The 26,177-nt window shown below is 46.3% G+C and overlaps 1 protein-coding gene across 3 annotated transcripts in view; it reads left to right on the top strand.

Moving 5' to 3' along the window:
- HCAR (coenzyme F420 hydrogenase family / dehydrogenase, beta subunit family) overlaps positions 1-23,951 on the top strand; it is a 206,365-nt gene extending 182,414 nt beyond the window's left edge. For 2 of the 3 annotated variants that reach the window (XM_086491416.1, XM_086491417.1), the window contains 7 exons: positions 2,327-2,354; positions 3,273-3,352; positions 3,428-3,497; positions 3,581-3,638; positions 3,718-3,782; positions 23,110-23,204; positions 23,348-23,951. In XM_086491416.1, the coding sequence (XP_086347542.1) occupies positions 2,327-2,354; positions 3,273-3,352; positions 3,428-3,497; positions 3,581-3,638; positions 3,718-3,782; positions 23,110-23,204; positions 23,348-23,441 (490 nt within the window). In that variant the 3' untranslated portion in view covers positions 23,442-23,951. Of the gene's footprint in view, positions 1-2,326; positions 2,355-3,272; positions 3,353-3,427; positions 3,498-3,580; positions 3,639-3,717; positions 3,808-23,109; positions 23,205-23,347 lie in introns of all 3 variants that reach the window. The other variant, XR_015185409.1, reaches the window with a different exon arrangement.
- The last annotated feature ends 2,226 nt before the right edge of the window (positions 23,952-26,177 follow it).

Below are 26,177 nucleotides of genomic sequence, written 5' to 3'. Positions count from 1 at the left end.
TTGGCTCTAATAAGCACGCGAGATCATAGAGACCAGAGGCTTCTCCATGTCCCCCCATCCATCGCTGCGGCCTGTCCTCCAGTGATGATCCAATGAAGGTCCCCAAATCTCAGCTCCATAAAGCAATGCAGAAGCCACCAAAGTGTCAAAGAGCCAGAGCTTCGTCCGAGGCTCTTGAAACTAAACCTGTGAACACATCCTTTCCAATCTACCCAATGTTGCATGGGCTCTGGTCAATCTAGTCTCTGCTGCCCTCCTCAATGAAAATGCTGGCCCACTAAAAACCACTCCAAGGTAAGTGTAAGGATCAATATACTCCACCTTCTCCTGGCCGTATGTGAATGCGGGCGTTGACCTCCTGATCCACTGTGGGGTGGTATTAAATACCATGACCTTGGTTTTACCAAGGTTGACGGACAAACTACTTTCCAGGGCAAACCTATGCAAAGCATCCAAGTGACGTTGCATCCCCTCCGGAGAGTCGGAGATCAACACAATATCATCAGCATATAACAATAGTGGAATCCATGTCCCTTCCAGCTGTGCACCTCTATCACCATCTCTCTCAATGTAGTCAGAAACCTCATCCGCATACATACCAAATAGAGTAGGAGAGAGCGGGCAGCCCTGTTTCACCCCAATAGTGGAGTAAACCGGTGTGGATAGACCCTCTGAGGTGCGTACATGCCCCACTATTGACCTGTATAATGCCATGACCCCCCATATGAGCTCTGTGGGTACTCCCATATGTTGTAATCTGCGCATCAATCTAGCTCTGGGCAATGTGTCAAATGCTTTGCGGAAAGCCACAAAGCTACAATAGATCCGTCTCCCACGCGATCTGCCCTCCTCAATGATGACCTTGAGTGTCAAGATATGGTAAAGAGTAGAAAAACCCCTCCTAAAACCTATGTGCCCGGCTGCGCGTATCCCCTCCCTCTCTGCCCATCTACTCATCTGCTGCTCAAGAATAGATGCGTACAACCGTGCCAATGTGTCCCCAATCATGATAGTGCGATAATTCCCAGGCTCCACAGGGTCTCCCGACTTGAAGATAGGTACAATAGTAGATAGGCTCCAAGTATCAGGCAAGCCCTCACACATGGAACGGTTAAACATAACTGCTAGAAGCTCTGCTAGTAAATCTCTGGCATGCGTGAAATGCTCAGCCACTAAGCCATCATGATCATATGCTCTCCCAGTCCTAATCCTGTCAATGGCCTTCCTCACCATCTGAGTGGTGAAAAAAGCACATGTGTGTGGGCATGGATCGGGGGCCAAACCGTGAGATCCTGGATACTAGAGATGAGGCTCAGCTGTGCCATGACATAGTCAATTGTGCTGGCTCCATGGCTGTGTGGAAAGCATGTAATATCCTCCGCAGCGGGAAATCTCTGTAGGCCATTCAAGATAGCCAATCCATGTGCAGTCCCCATGTCTATCAAGTGTCGTCCATACTCAGTGTGTTCTCCATCTTGTGATAGTCTGGATCTCCTCTGACGTATCATAAAATATTGTCTGATGATGGGCAGTCCAAGCATGGAAATCCCCTAGAATGATGATGTCACCATCTCTAGAGAACTCCCATATGTCATCATCCAAAATAGAGAAGGGGGACTTTCCTCTGGGTGGTGCATAAACTGACGTACTCGGGGGAAAGTAGCAAATAGCAATGTAAAGATATTTGCATGTCTTTGCTCTCAATCTCACCCACATGTATGTAGCTTGCTCATCCCTGCGGGCTATATGTATCAATGGCTGCAACTCCTCCTTGAATAACACTACCACTCCTCCTGAGCCCCGCCCTCTGTGCTCTGATCGTGTCTCCTGTCTACAGGCTGTCTCCCATCTATATTGACTAATGTGAGGCATAGATTGCCCAGGGCCCTGATGTGTCTCAGAGTAGAAGACGATGTCTCTTCCCGTAAAACTATTTTCAAAAGCACCCACATCAAGGCGCGCGAGCGAGAGAGAAATGAAATGAAATGAAATGTTATATTAACGTCTTCAAAAGGCCAAAGTGATCTATGAGACGAGAAAGTTACAATGTGGTGGATCTGATACAAAGTCAGAGTAACAAGATGACAAAATGACAAAATAAAATACTATGGAATCCTAGACTGCTGGATGTGGACTAAGCAGCTAAAACAGCTAGCTGGGATAGCTAGATCACACACACACAGAGAGAGAGAGAGAGAGAGAGAGAGAGAGAGAGAGAGAGAGAGAGAGAGAGAGAGAGAGAGAGAGAGAGAGAGAGAGAGAGAGAGAGAGAGAGAGAGATCACTGGTTGAGTGTGAGCACTCACTGATTGGATTGTGTGTGGCAGTTGCTTTGACTACACTAATGGGCTTGCTGTGAGTGCTTCTCCTTTCTCCTACTTACTAAGACAGTAAGGAAAAACTTTTCAAACGTGGAGTTATCATTTAAGACACCTGGGCTGTCCATTGTATCATGTTCTATCTTGATCTTTTTATTGACATTTCTTTTCAAAAAATATTGTGTATACTTGTATTTAAAGCAACAAGTTACAGTTTTCTTGCTTCTTCAATAACCTCACAGGTGGAACTTGTAACCCATTCTTTGGATGTGAACTTGCTTATTTTACATAAGCTCCAAGCTTAAAACATATTAGTGATTTACCCATGCATTTTAATGGGACTTGTCTGATGCTCATTTATCAAGGGAACCGAAGTATTACACTTTGTATAGTTTGATGTTGTAAACTGTGTGAATGCTGTCTTACCTAAATAAAAAATTCCAGAAAGGGCATTAGGATAGTAAGGTTAAAGGTAGTATGGATCATTAGGTTCAAGTGCATATATGTCCATTTATTGACACGTGCATTCTTTACATGCATAGGCAATCAGAAGTAGAAATTCATTCTTTATATGCCTTTACAATTGGGGGATATATTTTCTAGACACCAGTATTGATACTGACTATTAATCTTTAGAAAGACATTGCTGGTCTTGAATTTTGAATTTCTATCAAAGTAATGAATCCAAAGAAAGCTTCTGGGAGGCTATTAAGATAGTCTTTTGAACTGCTGTAAGTCTTTTGAGGGGGGATGTATGTGCCTTTACAATTGGGGGATATATTTTCTAGACACTAGTATTGTTGATACCGACTATTCATCTTTAGAAAGACATTGCTGGCCTTGAATTTTGAATGTCTATCAAAGTAATGAATCGAAAGAAAGCTTCTGGGAGGCAATTAAGATAGTCTTTTGAACTGCTGTAAGTCTTTCAAATGTCATAATGGTCTTTTCGCAGGATTTGGTGGTTGGCTACATGGGTGTCCCCAAGTACATGGGTTTAGCGATGACTCAACACCCACAATACATCACTGTAAGGTAGGTAATCAGCTTAAGTTCAATCTTGTTCTAATGAACAGTACTGCTGAGCTAATGGGGTCACTTCTAAATCAGGAATGAAAGGGGCAAAGAAATGCTGAATGTGGTGCGGCACTTGCTTGAAATTACACCCACAGTTAGCTCTGTAAGCCTACCAGGTCTCCACTTTATATCATTATGCCTGTCTCAACTTTGTGTCTATATAGATTTCCTGTTCTGACGTGCCAGGGTAACAGACGACCTTTTGTAATGGAAACTGTCAAGGCTGATGACAGTGCTAAGCTTGGTAAATAGATATCTGATGCCCAGAGTAGAGATTCTCACCCCAGGTCAAGTTTCTCATTTGTAATTACTGCACTTTACAGGAAAGGAGAATAAGAAGCCAGCGCCAAGATTTGTTGGCAATCTTATTGCTTTTTTACTCAACTTGGTAATGAAACTTCACATCAGATTTAGTATGTTGCTTGCTCCTTATATTTGAATAATTTGATAATTAATGCCTGACGTTGCGTTTGCTAATTATGTAGAATGACATGCGTGTGAGAAAGAAAGAAAGAAAGAAAGACCGACTTTATAGATGTCTGTAAAAGGTCACAGAAACAGAGAACATGGTATTCATGAATGACCAATTTCACACAGGCACGCATATGCATGTGTCTGCGTACACAGTTCCAAGACACTCAGATCCCAGTTCTATCCTTTGTCGACTCTCAGCCCTTATCCACCCATGCATAATAGCTTATAGATTCACTTTGGTTCTGGATGGAGCCTAGTAGGTACATGCATTTCATGGTTGTACTGACTGATCTTATAGTTTTTCATCCACAGATTAGCTCCATTTTCCCATCACCAAGTTATGAACGTGGTTCTTTTAACTTTTAATTTTTCCCCCCCAAGAAAAAGATCCTTCCATAAATTAAAAGGCCTGCCCAATGGGCTACAAACCGCCTCTACTTGAGAGGGCTACATCAAGAGGTGGGAGACTCTCCCAATGAAAAAACTAGATATGTACAATGATGGCTAAATCAAGATATGGGAGGAGGAAACAACCACACTGATGGACGGTAGTGCCAGCTAGGTGCCCCATGGGCTATGGTGAAGAAAGGCCCTAGTCGCCAAAGTCGGGAGAAGGCCTTGGGGCACTTCCACTCCCTCATGCTATTGGAGCTGCCCTGAAGCCTCTCAAACTGTTCCCTGAGTGTATGTATTAGCTCCAGCCAGATTTCTTGTATAGTGTCTGCGGTGGGACCGGTCGAGCCTGGAAGATGCAGAAGCATCGGGCTCTCTAGATGAACCAAAGTGCCAGGCTGCAAATGAGCTCCCAACAACTCACTAGCTTGGTTCCGCTCTTGAGGTACAAGCTCTATAGCCAGCTAGAGTCTGGGCCAGCCCTCCTAAATCACAATCATTCTGCTGATTGAAGCCATCTTGAAACGAAGTGTTGGGCCCGTGAGGGTAGATCAAAGCTGCAACACCCCAAGTGTACTGGCCAGGTGTCAAAATTGCATGCATCAGTCAAAGAATCCGAAGCCAAACATGATGTGCCATGGGACAGTCCCACACGTAGTGACACTGTTTCTCAAGCGTATGGTCACAGGCAGTACATACAGCAGAGTGACCACTCCCAACTGCAATAGCCGGATGGACAACTAGCCACTCAGATGTCTGTTGTCCCACAAGCACCCCCAAATATCTACCTAGAACTCAGTCGTGAGACCCTCGGGCCTCCTCTTGCCAATGGTTCGCTGCTGTAGGATGAATGTCTCTCCGTGTTGGCAATATGTGACGTCCCAGCCGTGCTGTGTTCTGGAAGAAAGGAGTCCTCGGGTGATCTGGTGGAATAAAAGGATCCCACCAAAACCACTTCCCGGGGGTCCCACGGTACTTGCACTAGGCGGCTGCTCTCCCACGCCCATAATCTCCAATGTCCTGACTCAAGAGGTGACGGGTCTGGTCTATCACACAAGTCCTACCAGTGATGCCCACAACTCAAATCCACTGAAAGCAGCACTCGGCCACCTCTGTGCCTTAGTAGTTACTTTGTGGAGGCATCCCTCTCTCTAAACCTCAGAGAACATGCAAAACCATGCGTCTGAGGAGGCCCAAACTACAATGAGTACCTCCAGTCGAGTGAGCCCCCATCCAGCAGGGAGCCTCCGGCTCAAGAGGGGTGAGCCACTCTATTGGAATAGTCTCTACAATATCCTGGCACATGCTTTGCACCACCCTCATGTCTCGCAATTGACGGCTTTGAATCTCCTCAAGAAGTGTTGTAAACTGGAGCTAGTCCCCAAAAGTGCGGGCTGGACCCTTTGCCATGGGACCCCAATAGACATGCGGTTGGCTACCAACCATGCGACCTCGTTGTGTGCTGGCCAAAGGGTTCCATGTAAGTGGTTGTCTTAAGCACTCCGCAATGCACCTAGGTTGGTTCTACTCGAGGCCACTCCGCAGCTGCTCCCAAGACCGAGGCAAGCTCAAAGCATCTCCTGCTCAGGCCCACTTCGCGCATCTCTATGAAGATCCAGTGAGTGGAAGGGCGCCATGGGCCTCCCCTCGTGTCTGCGAGACCCAGGCACGAATCCGGTGGAGCAACAGCTCCTTCAAGGACTCCTCCCCTATAGGGAGACCTCTGACAATGAGCTTCCCAAGGAGAGCTCTACTCTATCGTGTTGGGTCGATGATCCCTAGCCCTCCCTGAGAGCAAGGTAAAGTAATGACCTGCAAGGAAACTTAGGCCCGAGTAGGCTTTGTCCTGCTCTAACCAGTGTCCCTAGGGGGATCCACGTGAAGCCCTCTCCAGGCGACCAATCAAGCGTGGGAGCACGACCAACCGAGAATGCCACTGTCTTCGCCACCCAATCAATGCTCTCGACGCACAATAGAACACCCCAAGAGACTGCTCACATCTATGCAAATTGGCCTCCTGGTCCTCTATCAACATCCCTGAGTCATAAAAAAACTCAGCATCCAAAGCTCATCTCGCCACATAGGTAAGTGTAATCCACACAAGCCGACCTCCTCTGAAGTAAAAAATCTACTCATTACCTCAACATAGAAAAGGAACAAGAAGGGGGCACGAGGCATCCCTGTCATATTGACCATGTGAGCATGAAATGTTCCCCTCTTCCCCCTACCAGCCGCAGCTGACTGTGCGCACACCTGTAGGGAGCTGACACCCCCTCTAATCCAAGCATTTGAAAAGCCCATCCGGCGCATAGCGCCCTCATGGAAGCCCCAATCAACTCTGTCTGTAAGGTGCAGCGGAATGAATGTTGAACTTTGCTCAAAATGAGTGCTCCGAACTGTGCTCAAGGTTTCTTTTACTTACGGAAGAGAGAGCCTTCCATTCCTTTAGTGAGAGAGTGCAATGGACACAAACAAAGTGGATGAACTCTGTGAATGAAGGTGCTAAGATTGAGAGATAGATAGAGAAGAATACGACACCAGAATGTTGTCAAACCCTCCTCCGAAGGCCCCACTCTCTATGGCGAGAGCGGTCTACTATTGATCGCACAAATCTATACAATGCTTGGACTTGACGACAATGTCGATGACGATGAGACGGGCTGAAACTGAAATCCGTAAGGGCTGAAATCTGCAAATCTTTATCTGCTAGATTTTGACTCTATGTCTGTGACGACGATGCGACGACGACGCGCTGAAAACGCAGATGCTGAAATCTGCGTTTTCCAGGCTGAAACTGCAAACTTCGATGGATGCCACCGTGCGGTGAAGAACTGCTCCGGGAAGGTGAAATCTGCGAGGTTCGAGACTTGTTCTGCGATGTCTAAGTGCTGAAAACTGAAAACATTGGTGCTTGTGTCTGTTCCGTCGCGGTAGATCTGCAAAACGCTGAAATGCTTGGTAGATGCAAAAACGCTAGGGCTGAAAATGTGACTTGCGGTGGAAATCTGTTAACGCTAGGACTGACCTGTTGTTGCCGTGCAAATCTACTTACGCTAGGAGTCTTCTGCTTCTTGCTGTCGCCAAGTTGTTGCCAATGCAAAAACACTGGTTGATCTGGTCCAAAAACGCCAGCCTTCTGTTGTGAGGCAAAAACGCTAGGCCTCTTGGGGGTTCTACCGAGAAGTTGCCCGTTGAGCGCGTGTTCCTGCTGCCTCTTCTGCCAGAAAGTGCTAGCGCTAGGTTGCTATTTATACAAACTTAGCAAAAGTTTCCCTATTTATGCACTGTAAAAATGCTACTGATGGGATCAGACTGGAATCTGATGGTCATGTTGTGTACAACCAGAGGATATGCATCTAATCTAAGTGTCTGGACATGCATGGTGTGCGAACAAACTCACAAAAGTGCCAGATCACTTCATATTCTAGACTGACTTGATTGAATTGAACCCTGGTCAACCCTGGTCATGCTGTAGCTTGTCCACGGACACATAGGGTTGGATGTGTCACGTGACATCCCCTCCTTTTCAAAGTGAGGTACTGGTACCGAATTGTATGGCGTCGAGGGAGATCGCCAACAACATCCGGAATCCGCGAAAGGACTCTTCGTCGGCCCACTCTTAGATGTGGGTCCGTGCGATAATGTTGCTTGCTTCTTTGGGTCACGCCGAAAGCGACACAGAGTCTTCTGTGGCTCCTTCAATGCTTGAACTTCGTCTAGAGTCATGCTTCTTCCGTCTTCAAGAATCTCCACAGCTGAAAATTCCTGAAACCACTTCCAAACAAAAACATGACCATACCCATTCCATGTAAAGTGAGTGGAAAAAATCTTATCTTCCTCAAAGACTGTGCATGCAATGTAGATGAACAAAGAGACGGAGTGCTAACCCGTTCACCACACACACGCAAACAATGAGATCGAATCTTGTCGTGCTGATCTAATTCAATCAACTGTGGCAATTCACAATGGAAATGCCCATGCTTGGTGCTCATACTTGCTTGTGCTGTTTCTAGGATTGTGTCTAGCCAAGGAAGAGACATAGAATGTGACTTCCTTGAATGCATACTTTTCAGCTTTTCATGAATAATCCGCATACATCTGTGCTCATTCTTGAGTGAAACGTGCTCAACGTACAAGATGTCATGCCTAGGAAAAGGGATCACATAAAGACGCTGACTAAAATACAGGAAACGATCACGAATGAAACACTCGAACAATGCGTGCTGACTAATCATTCGAACACATAGTACTTCCTGTAAGAGTTCTTTGGACCTACGCTCGAGAGCTAAGATTGGTTCGTCGTGTTTGATCCAATCTGCCTGGGGGGTTGCTGTGGACCTTGACTCAAAAGTAAAGATCGATTCTTCGTGATTGATCGAATCTATAATGAGGTTAGCTTCACTAGAAAAAGTATCAACTAACACATCATCCTTGTGAACAATCACATCATCTTCATGCAAATCATCACGCTTGTCATTATCATGCAATTCATCTTGCTAATCATTGTCATTCAAATCATCATGCTTATCATAATCATGCAAATCATGTGTGTCATGCTTGGAAGAAGAAGAGACTGAGAGAGTCTCCTTCTCCTGATTCTGTTCAAACTGCGCCTGCACAATTGAAAAGAGTCGCAAGAACTCTTTCATGTGTTGGTCGCTCTTTTCTTTTCTTGCTTTGTTCTGGCGATCAAATTTTGCTTGTCTTTCTTTGGTGCTTGCTCTTACGATCAATTTCTCCTTTTCTTGCTTCGTGTTCTAACTTCCTTGCTTCGCGTTCTAACGTGTTGTCCATAAACATCTGCTCCAACTCCTCCATAGGAGTTAGTGCAATCCTTGGCGTAGATGGGGAAAGGGGACGGTCATAAAAACCTCCTAGTGGGGAAAATTCTTCTTTGCCAACTCCATGCTCATCACCTTCATGCAAAGTATCCATTCCGCTTCGGGTGATGACCATCCACTGAAGTCGTGGGTTCTTGTGGTCTTGGGTTCTTAAGTTCACGAGGAACTTGAGTTCTTGGGGGTCTTGGTTCTTGGGGTTCTTGAGTTCTTGAGGTTCTTGCGGGTCTTGAGGTTCTTCTTTCGCTTGCAATCTGTGTTAGAGAAAGATCTTCTCTTTACCCGAGTTTTGCTCTTTTCTGCGGGCACACCCCTTGGTGGCCTTGCGCTCACACCAAGGTTGCTTTTTCCCACCTCACGTCGATTGGCCGGCCGCTAAGTGCACGGTCCGCTCTCAATGAGTGAAAAGAGGCACAAGGGGAGGCTGGACAAGCCCCTTTTTCTTGGGTTTCGTGTCACTTTTCAAAAACACGATTAGGAATCGACACACTCTAGAGGACTTAGGTTACGTGCGACCGCAACATGCAAAAAAAATTATGTGGTTCTTGTGGTTCTTTCCTTTAGTGATACAGAACACTACCAAGCTCTGATACCAATGTAAGGTGCAGCAGAATGAATGTTGAACTTTGCTCAAGATGAGTGCTCCGAACTGTGCCAAAGGTTCCTTATACCTACGGAAGGGAGAGCCTTCCGTTCCTTTAGTGAGAGAGTGCAATGGACACAAACAAAGTGGATGAACATTGTGAATGAAGATGCTGAGACTGAGAGATAGAGAGAGAAGAATACGACACCAGAATGTTGTCAAACCCTCCTCCGAAGGCCCCACTCTCTATGGCGAGAGCGGTCTACTATTGATTGCACAAATCTCTACAATGCTTGGACTTGACGACGATGTCGACGATGACGAGACGGGCTGAAAACTGAAATCGCTAAGGGGTGAAATCTGCAAATCTTTATCTGCTGAATTCGGACTCTATGTCAGTGACGATGATGCGACGACGACGCACTAAAAACGCAGATGCTGAAATCTGCATTTTCCGAGCTGAAACTGCAAACTTCGATGGATCCCACCGTGCGGCGAAGAACTGTTGCGGGAAGGTGAGATTTGCGAGGTCTGAGACTTGTTCTGCGATGTCTAAGTGCTGAAAAGTGAAAACGCTGGTGCTTGCATTGGTTCCGTCGCGGTAGATCTGCAAAACGCTGAAATGCCTGGCAGATGCAGAAAGCTAGGGCTGAAAATCTCACTTGCGGTGGAGATCTGCTAACGCTAGGGCTGATCTGTTGTTGCCGTGAAAATCTGCTAACGCTAGGAGTCTTCTGCTTCTTGCTGTCGCCAAGTTGTTGCCAATGCAAAAACGCTGGCTGATCTGGTTCAAAAACACCAGCCTTCTGCTGTGATGCAAAAACGCTAGGCCTCTTGGGGGTTCTACCGAGAAGTTGCCTGTTGAGCGTGTGCTCCTGCGGCCTCTTCTACCAGAAAGTGCTAGCGCTAGGTTTCTACTTATGCAAACTTAGCAAAATTGCCCTATCTACTTTCCAACAAAAGTCACTTAAAAATAATAAGTGAAAAATGTCAAAAATAGGGAAAATAGGTCTATGCACTGTAAGAATGCTAATGATGGGATCTGACTGGAATCTGATGGTCATGCTGTGTGCAACGAGAGGATATGCATTTAATCTAAGTGTCTGGACATGCACGGTGTGCGAACAGACTCACAAAAGTGCCAGATCACTTCCTATTCTAGACTGACTTGACTGAACTGAACCCTAGTCATGCTGTAGCTTGTCCACAGACACATATGGTTGGATGCCTTCTCAAAGTGGAGAAGAACCACCACAAGATCCTCGCCTCTCAGAAGGTGAAAAGTTTGTCAAGCATGCTATGCTCCTTGAAAAAACCCGTTGGTGTCTCATGGATGATGCTCTCAAGTAGCGGTTGAATTCTAAAACTTAGAGCCCATTGTTGAATCTCATCCAAACTGCCCCCGTCCTTGGGGATAAGATGATTTAAATCAAGCCCTCATTCATGCTATCTGGCATCTCCTCAGTTTGGAGAATGTGCTTGTAGAATGTGCTGGTATGCACTACACAAGTCTCAACCAAGAGGCTCCCAATACTCCAAGAAGAACCTTGGAGTTTAACCATCCTCCCCTTGGCAGCTATCACGGTGGAGTGCCCTGAGAGCCTCCTAGAGCTCCTCTAGCTGGAGTGGGCTCTCAAGCCTCTGGTCCATCTCTCAGTGACTACGGAAGGCATCTGTGCCCAGAGTGGCTCTTTGCATGTGGCTTGGCTAAGAGAAATTCACAGTAAAAGCCAGTAGCAACTGCATGCATATGACGGAGCTCTCTGGCAACAGTCCCATCCAATCTCCTCATTTGGCGAACATTGGTATGCGCACGACAAGGACCCATCATCATCAGTAATAGAACAGTACCACGTGCCAACGGAAAAGAACAGACTACATAGACTTTAGACGCTTCAAAACAATTAAACTGAAAGAGAAACACTGCACGCAAGACATGGAGTGGCGGAGTTCCACCCCAAGAAAGCACTAGCCCCAAATTGTGGCTCCCCTTTCGATATCTCTTTATATTGCTTCAACATGGTACAACTTTGGCAGCAGTCCTAGAGAGTAAGCCCTTAGCACATATTTAAAGGCCCTTGGGCTACCAAAAGCAATTTACATGAAAGGCATCTTATCCAAAAGCATCGGGTCCCAAAAGCCAATTTATAAAGCTCCCAATGCAATTTGCGGAAATCTATGTTGATGCCACGTCAGCAGTGCAAAACGCGGGCGTCCGTACAACTACCACGTTAACAGCAGTTACGCAAGTTATTTTGTGTGTGTGTGTGTGTGTGTGTGTGTGTGTGTGTGTGTGTGTGAGACTCCTTTATTTTTAGGGGCCATCGGATGGGGTCCCATAAGCTGTTGGGGGTTAGGATTTTAATCCTAACCCTACTTTAATAACTAGGCCGAGAGTCATTCCAAGGTCAATCAATTTTCTCATTTCATAGTGGAGTTCTTGATATTTTAGCGTAGCAAAATTAGCCATCACACCTAGATCGCGTTAATTTGTAGCGGGTGGCTCGATGCACTAAAATAACATGCCCAAGCAATCTCACTCAAGTGACACATCACTATGCAACACATATGCTTACATATGCATGTTGCAAGACACAAAAACATATAGTTGCCAATGAACACTTTCCTCGCAAATAACCATCCCGGTATGGGCCATGAGCGATTCAACAAACTCCCTCATCACTCCTCCCGCAAATAACCTAAAGAGGTCCGGGCCATGGGATAAAGAGGCTTGTTACACCCAAACGCTCCCAAGACCGCACCTTGTGTCCCTTGGAGGGTCTGAGAGTAAACACTACTTAGATTATATCTTATTTCTTTTTCAATAGACCCCCTGTAAATAACCACCCAAGTTCGAGCCATGAGTAAAAACACCTTTTAAGTCATTCAGTACTCCCCTTGCAAATAATCACAAGGGGCCGGGCCATGAGTATATTCAAATCTTATCAAGCATCAATTCTTCTCTTCGGTATTACTCCCGGGAAAGCTCAAGCCATGAGAATCAAAAAGTGTTCCTAAAAACATTGAAACCAGCATTAAAACCAGAATCAAGCAATTCTCAAATCCACACCAAGACAAGTTCAAAGCAGATAACATCCATTTCAAACAAATTCTAAACAGTAGTTTCAAGCAAAGCACAAAAAGTATCTAATACAAAGCAATTAGAAAATTCATTCATGGTTTGAGTCGAACTCTAAGGACAACTCGCTTGTCCTTTGGCATCGAAGTGATCGTATGGTTCTAGATCTGAAGTGTCCCATCATTCTTGTCGTGCCAAGGCATGCCCAAGAGAGCGTCGCAATTGCCCAACTTTATGATGCCAAATGAACCACACTGTTAAGCCGCAAATGTGCTCCCAACACCACTCTCTATCACTGCACCACTCCTGAGGGATGAGCTTCTTGGCGGACTGGAGTGTAAGCCGGCCCTCCTGAATCACTATCATCCTGCTGACGGAAGCCATCTCAAAACGAAGCGCCTGCGCGTGAGTGTGGACCAAGCTGCATCACCCCAAAGTGTACTCGTTGGTTGTAGAAAGTGGGGGCATGAGCCGAAGAATCTGAAGCCAAACCTGCAGTTCCACGGGGTAGTCCCACAGACAGTGACGCTGTGTCTCCAGTGGGTGGCCACAGGTTGCACATGCTGCCGAGAAGCCGCTGTGTACTGACCAACTCCTAACTTGAGTAGCTCTATGTGCAACTAGCCATTGAAACATGGTGACTCTTCTCGGTTGTGTGCTGTCCCACAAGCGCTCCGAGAACCCTCTCAAGAACTTGGTTGTGAGTCCCCCCTCCTGCTAGTGAAGGGTTGCAGTAGGACGAACCTCTCTCCATGTTGTCAGCAATGTGGTGCCCCAAACGAGTTGTGTATTGGAAGAAGGGGTCCGCGTGTGATCGGTTGAAGAGAAAGGATCCCGCCAAAACACTGTCTTGGGTCCCACTACCCTTTTACCAAGGGGTTGCTCTCCCAAGCCCAAAGCCGCTAGTGTCTTGACTCAAGATCTAATGGGTCAGGATCTATGACACAAGTCCTCCCATTGATTCCCACAACTCCGATCCTCTGAACAGTGAAAACAACACTCAGCCACCTGTGGTGCCTCAACTGAGACTCCATGGAGACGACCCTCTCCTTGAACCTCAAAGAACGTGCAGAATCACGTGTCTGAGCAAGCCCTAGCTGCAATAAGGACCTCCAGACACGTGAAAGGCCCTATCCAACTAGAATTTTCCGGCTCAAGAGGGGTATGCCACTCAGCAGGTATAGCCTCTGTGATATCCGGCCACATGGTTTGTGCCCTCCTCAGGCCACACAACTGAATGCTCTGAATCTCCTCAGAAAGGCCAGAAAACTGCAGCCAATCCTCAAAAGTACGGACAAACCTTTTCGATGGGACCCAAGAAACATGAGGTCTGCTACCAACCATGTGGCATCGCAATGTGATGACCATAGGGTTCCAAACAAGAGGCTGCCTCAATGTCATAATAACTAATATCTAATTCTCCTAAATGATTTTTTCATGTTAAACTGATCATTTAATATGGGGAAGTACCAGGGGAGAAAAAGCTAGAATATTGGTAAGGCTAGCAAACTAGTCACAGTAGGGATCCAAAGGAGGGGAAATAGGGATCCAAAGAGGGTCCATCTGCAAAAGAGCAATGTGCATGAATGGTGCTTCAAAGACCTTAGGGTTTAGCCCATTAAGACTTCCAAGATGCTAAGGTTCCAAAATTCAAAGGTAAAGTCCAAATGGTCAACAAGCTTAACAGAATTGGATGCTTTTGTGAAGACCATAAAGTCTTCACATATCGCTAGATGGGAGGGGGCGAGCCCTAAAGGTAGGGGAAGAGAGAGAAGAGGTGAGCGAACACACACACACACACACACACTCAAGGCTTCCCTTTACACAAAGGGCATAGTGGACACATGTCAGATTCCTAGCCCAGTTGCCCCCAAAGTGCATTCAAATCCTATTGGATGGCCATAGAAGTGGACCAATGAAAATTAGGCTAGAGTAAATTTAGCTTGATTCTTTTAAAAACACTTGATAAAAGAAGCAAAGAAAATTAAGTCTCCTAGAAGATTATTAGACAACCTGCCAAGGGTTCCAATGGGAGTTAAGCAGCCCAATGGCTTGCTTAATTCCTATTGACCAGAAGGGTAAAATGTCCAATGGGGACAAAAATGTAATATTTTAATTAGCTAAGCTCTCACTAAAGGGGAAAGAGGGACACTTGTCACAAGGCTCTTCATTTGACCTCTTATTTCCTATTGGCTAAGCTTGGCAAGAGCCAATGAGGTACCAGCAAGAGGAAATAGAAAGAGGGGTCGACTAAGAGAGTGAGGGGGCTGATTTTGCAAAGGCATTATCACACACACACTCACACAAACTCATGTGTGAAGTAAAGAAGACTATCTCCTTCTCAAGCTTTAATGGAAAGCTCATCATCTACTCCAAGCTTGTGAGAAGGGAGGCCTACACCAACAACTCTTGACTTTGTGATGCAAATCCAACCAAGAGCCAAGCTCCAATGCATGCTCATCTCCTCTACCATGCTGATTACTAAGCTATGCGAAGCTATTAAGAGTGATTATGTGAGGAGAAATACTTCTTTCTCGTAAGAATACTTCTTCCTCTGGATCTACTCTCATACCCCGCTAGCTCTCACCATCTTGAAGGTGTGTGAGGTCTTGGGTCCGAGACCGTGAGGATGTTGTGTTTTTCAAGTGTAAGCTTGGTGCTTGAAGCTTCGGCAAGTTATGGAAGGAACTCTAAAGTATTGTATTGTAAAATATCTTCCTTGATGTGGGAAACCTATAATACAAAGTCTTTTGGAGGGGGGACCGGCTCCATGTACATCCAGTCCTCAACTGTTGTCAATAGCTTAATTTCTCTCTTTTTGAAGTATTGTGCATGCCTAATTCTAACGAGGTGTTATGAATTTGTTGCTCTCTCTCCAACCAAGCACTCTTGCTATGCTCATTAGGCATCTATTCTTAATGAAATGCTTACTATGTCTATGTAAATTTCCGCTACACATAAGTTACTACCCCATTAAATGTTACACTCAAACACTCCTCAATGCAAGTGGGCCGGTGCTGCTCAAGGCCACTACCAAAATAACACCTCTATAGCCTGCTCACACCTATGCAAATTGGCCTCCTGGCCCTCCGGAAACATGCTTGAGTAGTTAGCAAACAAAAGCGTCCAAAAACTCATCTCCCCTAATAGGCAGGTAAACCAACGTCTTGCAAAGTCAAAAATGTGCTCATCCCCTCAGCATAGAAAAGAAACAGAAGGGAGCAAGAGGGCAGCCGTTGCTAACTGAACGCGTGAGCATGAAGCGGTCTCCTCTCCCCCCTGCCACCAAAAGCACCTGACTATGCAGACACGTGTAGAGAGCTGACACTCCCCTAATCCATGCATGTGAAAACCTCATTTGACGGAGAGTGCCCTCAAGGAAATCCCAATCAACTCTGTCATAGGCCTTCTCAAAATCAAGGAGTACCACAAATCCTCTCCTCACAGATGTGCAAGGGTAGTTGCCTCCTTGAAGCTAAAAATGTTGTCAAGGATGGTACACTCCTTGACAAAACCTGTCTGAGTCTCATGTATAATGCTCTCAAGTAGTGACTGAACTCCCAAACTCAGAGCCTTTGCTAAGAGTTTAGGTTGAGTTGAGAATAGTGATGGGAATCTCGTCAAGGAGCCTCCCTCCTTGAGGATAAGAAAGATCAAGCCCTCACTCATGCTTTCTGGCATCTCTCGAATGTACAGAATGTGCCGGTAAGCGCTACACGGATCACGAGACCAAGCAATTCCTAGTACTCCAAGAAGAAGCTAGGAGTGAGACCATTCTCTCTTGGGTAGCTACCGCGGGAAAGTGCCCTAAGGGCCTCATGAGGATCCTCCGTCTGGAGAGGGATCTCAAGCCTCTGGCACATCTCCTCAGCGACTAAGCAAGGCATCTATGCCCAAACCTGCTCTCGGCATACATCTTGACGCTCTGACTGTGGCTCGGCTAAAAGAAACTCATGGTAAAAGTCAATAGCAATGGCATGCATATCCTCGGGCTCTGTAATAGTGGACCCATCGGGCCTCCTCAACTGACAAACCCTCGTGCGTGCATGACGAGGACCCCTAGTGTCAAGGAACTCACCAGTAACTTTGTCTCCCACCTGGGTCCACTAAGTTGCCTGACAATGAAAGGCAAACTCGTGGCACAGCTCGTCCTTTTGGTGGCAACGAACATTGTCCAGCCTTTGGCAGAGTCATCTACCTTTGAAGGAACGTATTTTCTTGTGGCGTTGGGTAGTGATTGAACTCCACCACTGCATAGCATTATCTTTGAGAAATCCTGCAGCTTTGATTCTTCTGTGTAGTTTCCCAAGTGGAAATGTTGTCAAATTGTTGAAGGAACCGGAAGGCTTTCTTCCCATCCTTCACTCCAGAAAGGTGAAAAATTTTACTGTCGTCCCACCACCTTTGAATCTTTTGGTTGGTTCGGGGCAAACCCCGGATGTGGATAGTAGGGGTATCCATAAGGGCTCGAACCATTGTACCAGGTAGCGGTGGCGGTGGCGGTAGTGGTAGAGGCAATTGCATTGTATCAAGGTTAGACGGCTGTAGCATGTTCCTAAAGGCTCCCCCAATTGGAATAGAAGGGTGAGTAGGTTGTCGGTTGGAAGTTCTTGGACTTTCTTGTGCTAAAGGAGGTGGTACTACCTAGGGCATCAAAGGGAGCAACATGGAAACTTTGCACCATCAGGAGATTCTGCTAAGGATGCTGCGGAAGTATGTCACGAAGCCCATCGAGAAGAAGTTGCATATACTCTGTAGAATCCAAAAGCGCCATTGTTCTTTGGCTGTTCTTGGTACGACTGGTATGCTTTCAGAAAAACACAAAACTGGAGCTTTGATGCCACTGTAACGGGATGGTACCACGTGCCAACAGAAAAGAACACGCCGAGTAGACTTTAGATACTTCAAAACAACTGAACTAAAAGAGAAACACTGCACACGAGACTCGGAGTGGCAGAGTTCCATCCCAAGAGAGCTTTGGCCCCAAACTGTGGCGCCCCTTTCGGTATTGCTTTATATTGCTTCAAGACGGTACAACTTTGGCAGCACTCCTCTGCACCTCCACACAGTAGGATCCGAGAGAGTGAGCCCTAAGCACATTATTAAAGGCCCTTGGCCTACCAAAAGCAGTTTACATGAAAAGCATCTTGCTCTAAAAGCATCTTGTCCCAGAAGCCAATGCATAAAGCTACCCGTGGAATTTGTGAAAATCCGGCAGCAGGCTCGCTAGGAGCTTGCCAACACAGAGGAGAGGCACCATGAGTTTGCTTTCCATCGATAGGCATCCCAGTGGACCCGGGTGGGTGATAGAGTGACAGGCGCTTTCTTTGAGGGAGTGGGACCCCGACATACGCATGCCAAGGTCAGTCAGTTGAGGAGGGCTGACGGGTCAGTTGCTTTAGAGCGAGAGGATATGCATGCAGTTGCTACTGACTTCTACCGAGATCTACTGTCTGCAGAGCCTCAGTCAAAGCGCCAGGATGCATGCAGAGAGCAGGTGTGGGCACAGATGCCTTGTCTTGTGATTGAGGAGATGCGCTAGAGGCTTGAGCTTCCTCTTCAGCTAGAGGAGCTACACGTGGCTCTTAGCGCACTTCCCCGTGGTAGCTGTCCTGGTGAGGATGGTTTGACTCCCAGCTGTTTCTTGGAGTATTGGGACTTGCTTGGCTCAAATCTCTGCAGCGCTTTTCAGTACATCCCGCACACAGGAGAGATGCCTGACAGCATGAGTGAGGGCTTGATTTACCTCGTTCCCTAGGAGGGTGGCTCCTTGGATGACATTCGACAGTGGCGACCCATCACCATCCTCAACTCATTCTCTGTGTTTGAGGATTCAGCCACTTCTAGAGAGCATCATACATGGGACAGGGAAAGGTTTTGTCAAGGAGCGTAGTATCCTTGACAACATCTTTACTTTTTGGGAGGCCTCTGCTATCGTGCGGCTCCTTGGTGAGGATCTGGTGATACTTCTACTCGATTTTGAGAAGGCCTACGATAGAGTTGATTGGGATGTTTTTGAGGGCACTCTACGTAGGATGGGCTTCTTAGATGCTTGGATCAAAGGTGTGTCAGCTCTGTACAGACGGGCACACAGTTAGGTTCTTTTGTCAGGAGGTAGAGGCGATCGTTTCATGCTTACACGTTCAGTCAGACAAGACTGCCCTCTTGCCCCCTTCCTCTTCCTATTCTATGCTGAGGCGATGAGTAGGTTTTGGTTTCATAGCAGGTTGGCTTACGTTGCTTAGTGCTCCCTATTCGGGGAGATGAGCTACTGGATGCTGAGTTTGCAGACGACTCAGCCTTATACTTAGATGGCCAGGAGGCCAACCTTCACAAGTGTGAGCAGGCTCTTGAGACCTTTTGTTGTGCATCAGGCGCATTGATCAACTGGAGAAAGACAGTGGCTTTCTCGGTTGGTAGTGCTCCTATGCCTGATTGGATGCCAGGTGAGGGTTTCAGATGGATTCCCCCAGGGACTACAGTTCGATACTTGGGCTGTCAAGTTGGCTTGGACTTGTCTCCCAAGCAGCAGATTGCTCCCCTCTTCCTATCCATTAGGAGGAAGTTGTTACATTGGAGCTCCGCACGAATTTCTCTGGCTGGCAGTGTTGTACTGGCCAACCAGGCGTTGTTGGCTACTATGTGGTACATCACTTCTTGTTGGATCTTTTCGAGTTCTTGCATCAGCTAGCTAGAGAGGCTGATCAGGAACTTCCTTTGATCATGGTGTGACACTCAAATAGCCCGGGCCAAAGTGGCATGGCAGGTCATCATTCTTCCTTGTTCTCAGGGAGGGTTGGGGATCATAGACCCAGCACAGCAGAGGCTGGGGAAGTTCATCGTCAGAGGGCTTCTTCCAGTAGAGGAGCCCTGGAAGGAGTTCTTGCTTCAGCGGCTTAGTGCTAGAGTGCCTCAGGCTGGAGGTCCCTAGCGACCTTCGACCAGATGGATTTTCACAGAGATGCGCAGAGTTGGCTTGAGCAGGAGACTGGAGGACCACTTCGCTGTGAGTCTGCTCCAATCCTAGAAGAAGCTGCGGAGAGGCCCGGAGCAGCGTCAGCCTACTTGCACGGAGGAGCGCCTGAGACAGCCCCTTGTTTGGAACCCCATGGTTAGCACTCAGAGAGGCCACTTGGTTGGTAGTAGGCCTCATGTTTCGTGGGGTTCCATGGCAGAGGGTCCAGCACGCACTCTAGGTGACTGGCGACAATTTTCAGGCTTGTCAGAGGAGCTTCAAGGCATCCAGCTATAGGGCATAATAGGGTTGCAAAGCATGTCTCAGGACATCTCTGAGGCAGTACCAGCTGAGTGGCTCACACCTCTCGAGTCAGCAATGCCCAAATGGATGGGGGCCTTCATGCTACTGGAGGTTCTCATCTTAGTTCGGGCTTGCTCAGAGATTGTACCATCCCTGTCTTTCGAGCTACAGGGTGGGGGACGCTTACACCGAGTTGTAGTAGAGGCCCCACAGGTGGCAGAGTGCTGTTTTCAGAGGATCCGAGTGGTGGGCGTCTGCGGGAGGACTTGTGTCATAGATCTCGACCCAGCAGCTCTTGCGACTGGCCACTGGAGACTGTGGGCTTGGGAGTGCTATCCACTGGCACGAGTACAATGGGATCTTGGAGAGTGGTTTTGGAGGGACCCTTTTTCTTAGCAGACCGTCCAGGTTTCCCTTTCTTTTAGTGCACTGTTCGACTGGGACGACACATACTTGCAATGCAGAGAGAGGCTTGTCCTGCTGCAGCACCTCATTGGCAGGAGGAGGGTCTCACAGCTGAGTTCTTGACAGCTTTTTGGGAGAGGTTGTGGGACTCTAGACAGCCGAGACGAGTCACTTTGTTCCAGTGGTGGCTGGTTGCACACCGAGCTACAGCAGTTGGGAGCTTGCTTGTACATAGTGGTCTCTCGGCAGCATGTGCAGCTTGTGACCATCTTGTGGAGAGTCAGCGTCACTGTCTTTGGGACTGTCCTTTGGCACAGCAGGTTTGGCTTTGTGTTCTTCGGCTGATGCTAGCTCTTTCCACTGCTCGGCAGTACACTTTGGAGGGCAGCTGCTTGGTCCACTCTCACGGGCCCGGCACTTCAATTTGAACTATCCTCCACCAGCAAGATGATAGTAGTGATGGAGAGGGGTCGACCTACACTCCAGCCTGCTATAGAGCTTACTCCACAGGAGTGGTGCAGTGACAGAGAGGAGTGTTGGGAGCTCTCATCTGTGGCCTGACACTCTGGTTCATCTGGCAAGCCCGCTACTTCCGCATCTTCGAGGCTCGCCCTGTACCACGAGCAGAGACTGTTCGGGATCTTTGGCTAGAGCTGATCCATACTCTCAGAGGACAGTTTGAGAGACTCCAGAGCAGCTCCGACCGCATGCGGGCTTTCCTTCGACTCTGGCGCCTTGGGCCTTTTTTCACCATGGTCCAGGGTGTGCTCAGATGGCACTACCGTCCACCAGTGTGGCTTTTCCCTCCTCCCATCTCTTGATTTAGCCTCATTGTACATATGATGTTTTTTCATTGGGAGAGTCTCCCCATCATGATTAGTATAGCCCTCTTTTGTACAGGCCCTATGGGCAGTTTCATTAACTAATAGAAGGATCTTTTTCTCGTTTTTTTTTTTTTTTGCGAAAATCCATACAGCTGCCACGTATGTAGCGCAAAACACGTGCATCCGTACAGTTGCCACGTCACCAACAGTTAAGCAAGTTTTTTCTTTGTCTGTGTGTGTGTGTGTGTGTCTCCTTTATTTTTAGGCCCCATGAGACAGGGTCCCATAAGTTGTTGGGGGTTAGGATTTTAATCCTAACCCTACTTTAATAATTGGACCACTTGACGAGACTTTGTAAATTGGTGAGAGCTTCGTCTTCTTCTCCTTCTGCTAGGGTTTAGGCCCACTGAGATGCCTAATGGTGGAAGGCAAACTCGTGACACCGCTCCTCAATGGTAATCTTATGGCGCCGCTCCTCATCGTTTCTTGGGCTTCAACGAGGAATTAATGATAAAGAAAAGAAATATCCTAACAAAAATTTGACAGTCTTCTTTGTTGAGGAGATCAATTTACCAACCACCCTCTCTTGGGCTTCCACATGGAATTTGAGGCAATGTAATGATAGAGAAATTATTAACCTAAAAAATATTTGACAGAGTCTCCTTTGTTTTAGCAATATTTCTCAAAAAATAAACCAACCACCCTATCTTGGGCTTCCACGTTGAATTTAAGGATAGACCAACCACCCTCTACATGGGATTCCATACACTTGCTTCGTACTGACCAAAGCAGCTAACATACAAAAGAAATGGAGTACTTCTCATGTATACATATAACAATCCCACCACCATTAATAGAGAATTAATCGTAGAATCAAAAGTGTAAACCAGCCGTTTGGTTGAAAACACAAGCTTGGGCATTTTCTCTGTAGCAACCGATGACTTTATCCCATCCATGAGATTCATAAAATCGTGCATACATGTCAAAAGATCTTAACATGTGTACATACATGTGGACATGTACGTCAAATCAACCTAATCATCTGCATTATGTCTACCTGTAAAAATTCTTTTACACCTTGTATTTGAACCTCTGAGATCTCCTAAGATAAACAACTCTATTAAATACAAGGGGAAAACACTTCTCATACTATGATCATCTCTAGGTGACAAGTAACATGCCACCAGGATGCATAGGGGAAGGAGGGGTACAACATCAGAAGAAGAGTATGCCTGATAAGAACATGGAATCCCATGAGCAAAATCCCTGCGCCTGTAAACCATAGTAATGGGAGGCACCTCTGAATGCCCTTGTCTCTTGCGCCTCCTTTGCTTTGCCTCTCTTCTTCTTGATCTCGTGGCAATTGATCTGACTGTGCTGGAAGTACCTGCCTCCTGTCTCTCCTGCACCTCTGTTTGCTCTCCACGCTTGTGCACTATCTTGCGAGTGCATGCTGCTGCTGTAAGGCTCGGTCTCCTACAGGAAAAACCATGTCTACGAAGCCCAATGAAGAAGACTCTGTCATATATCTCCCCCATAGATAGTAGGAAGAGATAAATTGTGGCATCCTTCTCAAGAGAGGAGTGAAGCATAACTTTGATAGGGGGGCTCCAGGATGTAGTCTTACGCTCATCAAGTAAAGCATGCAGGCTCCTACCAAGCTCTGAAATGTATCAAGGCTCCTAGCAAGTTCTGAAATGTATGTGTTTTTTTTCTTTTAGTTTAAAAAGTGGGGGGGGGGGGGGGGGCTGTTTGCTGAATTATGTGGAGTGAAGTTTCTTGGCTTGGAGTCCCAACATAAAGTTCTTCAATCTTGTCTTTTAAACAGTGTGCTTGTGTTGCTTTGATTTTGTGAAATCAGGTCGGACCTAAAGGCCTTGAATTTGGTCGCTATTCTTTAGACTACCACAATATTCGTAACTATTTACATGTTCATCGATGTTGGGGGAAGAAAAGGTGAGAACCGTTCTGTATGTTAATGGTCCTCAGTCCTCAGGATTTCTAGCTTTTCAAAGTTCAAACAGACTAGCTTTTCAAAGTTCAAACAGATGGCATTGTGTAAAATATTGCCTAGCTGATTTTTTGTAATAATTGTACAGGGCTGATGAACACATACCTTCTTACGCCAAAAGGATTGTTGGCATGTATAACAAGAAGGGTGAAATTGACCAGATTTTGGTGAAGGGCCTTTGACAATCATCGATTGCAAATCAATGTTACTACAAGTTTGGTGGTTAATTCCCAACTAGCATTACCTCAAGCTCATGATATTGCTCTCTTGCAATGCTCAGCATGATATTCAAAGATGCATGGCCTTGTGGTTGAAGCACGCATTTGCGAAGCGTTTTCTGGTAATTTTTCGTTGTTAACAAACTGTAAGCAAGGTGCTATCTTGTATATGTATACAGGTGGTCTGCAGGCATTCATGTAGACATTCTAGGTATGTTGATTGCATAAAGTGAATCACACAAAGCTGCTGCATCAAGTTCTATGTCACAATTTATCCAACTCAGGAATCCTCGAAGGTAGAAACAACATAATGCTTGCCAAAACTTCTTTTACTGCCCCTCGAGGCCTTGGACAGTTCTTATTTTCAATTCATCGCTGAAAGTCGCATCTCCAACCATGTGTGCCATGTAACATCCTCAAATACCTAGAGATACATAATGATTCAAAGTAAATGTATGCCACAATCTGTGTCCTTGTGGGTCCACTGTTAAAAAACCCCTATATAACTGTTAAAAAACCCCTATATAACGTGTGTTTGTAAACCCCTATATAACTGTTAAAAAACCCCTATATAACGTGTGTTTGTAGAGTCTTTAAAAAACCCATGTTGACATGAATAGAATGACCCCTCTTTTTTTATAAACTAATGTTTTTTTTGTCAAAATGGAATAGAAAGCCACGTCTTGTTAAAGTATCTTCGTGGAATTGCTTAAATTTTCAAAAATAAAAACCCCCTCCTGCTGAACTCACGTGGAATATTAACATGATTATCCCGGGTCTTTGTTGTTTCAAGTCTTCTTGCCTATGGGAAGTAGTGAGGTTTATTTCTGCAATTTCTTGTATCTTTGTTTTAGAGATTTAATTAGGAACTTCATGTGGTTATCATGTACACCAAAAACGGTCAAGATGGGAGGTTTGAGAGTTTAAATAAAGCTAAATTGTTCAAAATCAGAGTAAACATTTTCAGTACATTTCTTGTCTTATTTTTCCACTCTGGTCATTTTATAACTTCTAACCTTGACATTTTTTCGAAAGCCTTCAGAAGGTGGCCCCATATGCAACTGATTACCGCATCCTGGCTAATATGGATTACCGTTAGAAACTGGAGGTTATAGTTTTTTGCTGCCTCTTGTAAAAGCTGCATGTTAGTCTTATTTCTGTTATGCTCTCCTCTCAAGATTTGTATCCGTGAAGGAGATGTTTCTCATGGAACAAGAGCTGATGATCTTTCCATTTTAGTGGAATTTCAAGCTACACGTTTGAATTTGGCTATAAAATTTGAGCTTTGGGTGTAGCAGCTCTTTCAAGCATTGGGGTGCAAATGCATTTCTCTCGCCTTCCATCCGTTGTGAAGTATTGAATGATTACAAGCCATAGTTTGGCAAAGGAAATGCCAGCCTGTGGGATGTTTCGGAAAGCTGTCTCATCCTGTAAACATGCTACTGAATCCCGATTCCCCCCTCGTCCGATAGATCTTGAAGGTCTCTTGGGATTGTTTCCATCGATGCTAAAATTCTTCTTCCTCCTCCTCCTCCTGATGTACGAACCACCAAGGCATTGGCTATGGCGGGAGAGAAAGCATGCCTACAGCAAATCAGGTCCAGCCATGGCATTTGGACGCCCCTGTGCGTAACATTTCTGCTGCGCTGTTTGAACCCAGCCTATGCCTTCCTATAGTTTCGGAGCACTCTCTCTCTCTCTCTCTCTCTCTCTCTCTCTCTCTCTCTCTTGATGAGTGCCAAGAGCCTTTGCAATGGAGATGCTGAGGTTTCTTGGTCTGCCTCCTCATGAGAGCCGGCTTGCAACTCTCTCTCTCTCTCTCTCTCTCTCTCTCTCTCTCTCTCTCTGTGATTCAGGTCTGCATGAGCCTCCTGCGGATAATATTCATAACCAGCAACAGGTGGCTCGCGGAGGGTATCCCCTCCTCGATCCTTCACTTTGTCCACTTCAACCCTAATCCTCCCCAGCAGAACCTGTCCCGCCATAGATCATGCCAACATGAGTTCATCTCCCTCAACCTTAATGCAACTGTACGTTCAGCACGCGCTTACCATGGCTTCGCCCATCTTTAGGTAGGAGGGATGCATACGATGGTAGGAGGGATTTTGTGTGTGTGTGTGTGCGTGTGTGTGTGTGTGTGTGTGTGTGAGAGAGAGAGAGAGAGAGAGAGAGAGAGAGAGAGAGGGGTCCACTCAGGATGAACCTCTTCCTGCAGGATGGCTTGATGAATCTCTTCTGAATCTGTATAAGCAGCAAGGCTTGATCTTGTTGCGTGGAGCTTGCCTCTGTGTGATTAGAGTAGGCTCGGTGATGGCAGAGGTGCTCAATGCTCAGACTTGAGCGCCATAGCCTTACGTCTAAACAAAGAGTACCTCTCTAAAGATCCCAATGACTCGTAGAGGCTGCCAATGAGCATCAAACCGTTGATCAAGAGGCACCTCACCCTAAGAAACCAACTTGATGTGATACCCATGATGGCTAGTCTGTTCAATGCCAAACATCAGAGTCTCCTTCACAACTGTTAGCTCTGTAGAGTTAGGGTCAAAAATCGCCTACCAACCAAGGAAGCATTCGACCAACAACGTAAAGATGCAATCGGACCATTATCTCGACGAGTGCAATCAATCTATGACCTCTCCTACTTCACAACCCTCTGAATCTGTCACATACGCATTCCAAACAAGTGGCTGCCTCTCTGCC

This window comes from Adiantum capillus-veneris, chromosome 19, assembly GCF_014529385.1.
Source record: "Adiantum capillus-veneris isolate H3 chromosome 19, ASM1452938v2, whole genome shotgun sequence".
In the NCBI taxonomy this organism is placed as follows: domain Eukaryota; kingdom Viridiplantae; phylum Streptophyta; class Polypodiopsida; order Polypodiales; family Pteridaceae; genus Adiantum; species Adiantum capillus-veneris.
This window is presented reverse-complemented; position numbering and strand designations above follow the sequence as displayed.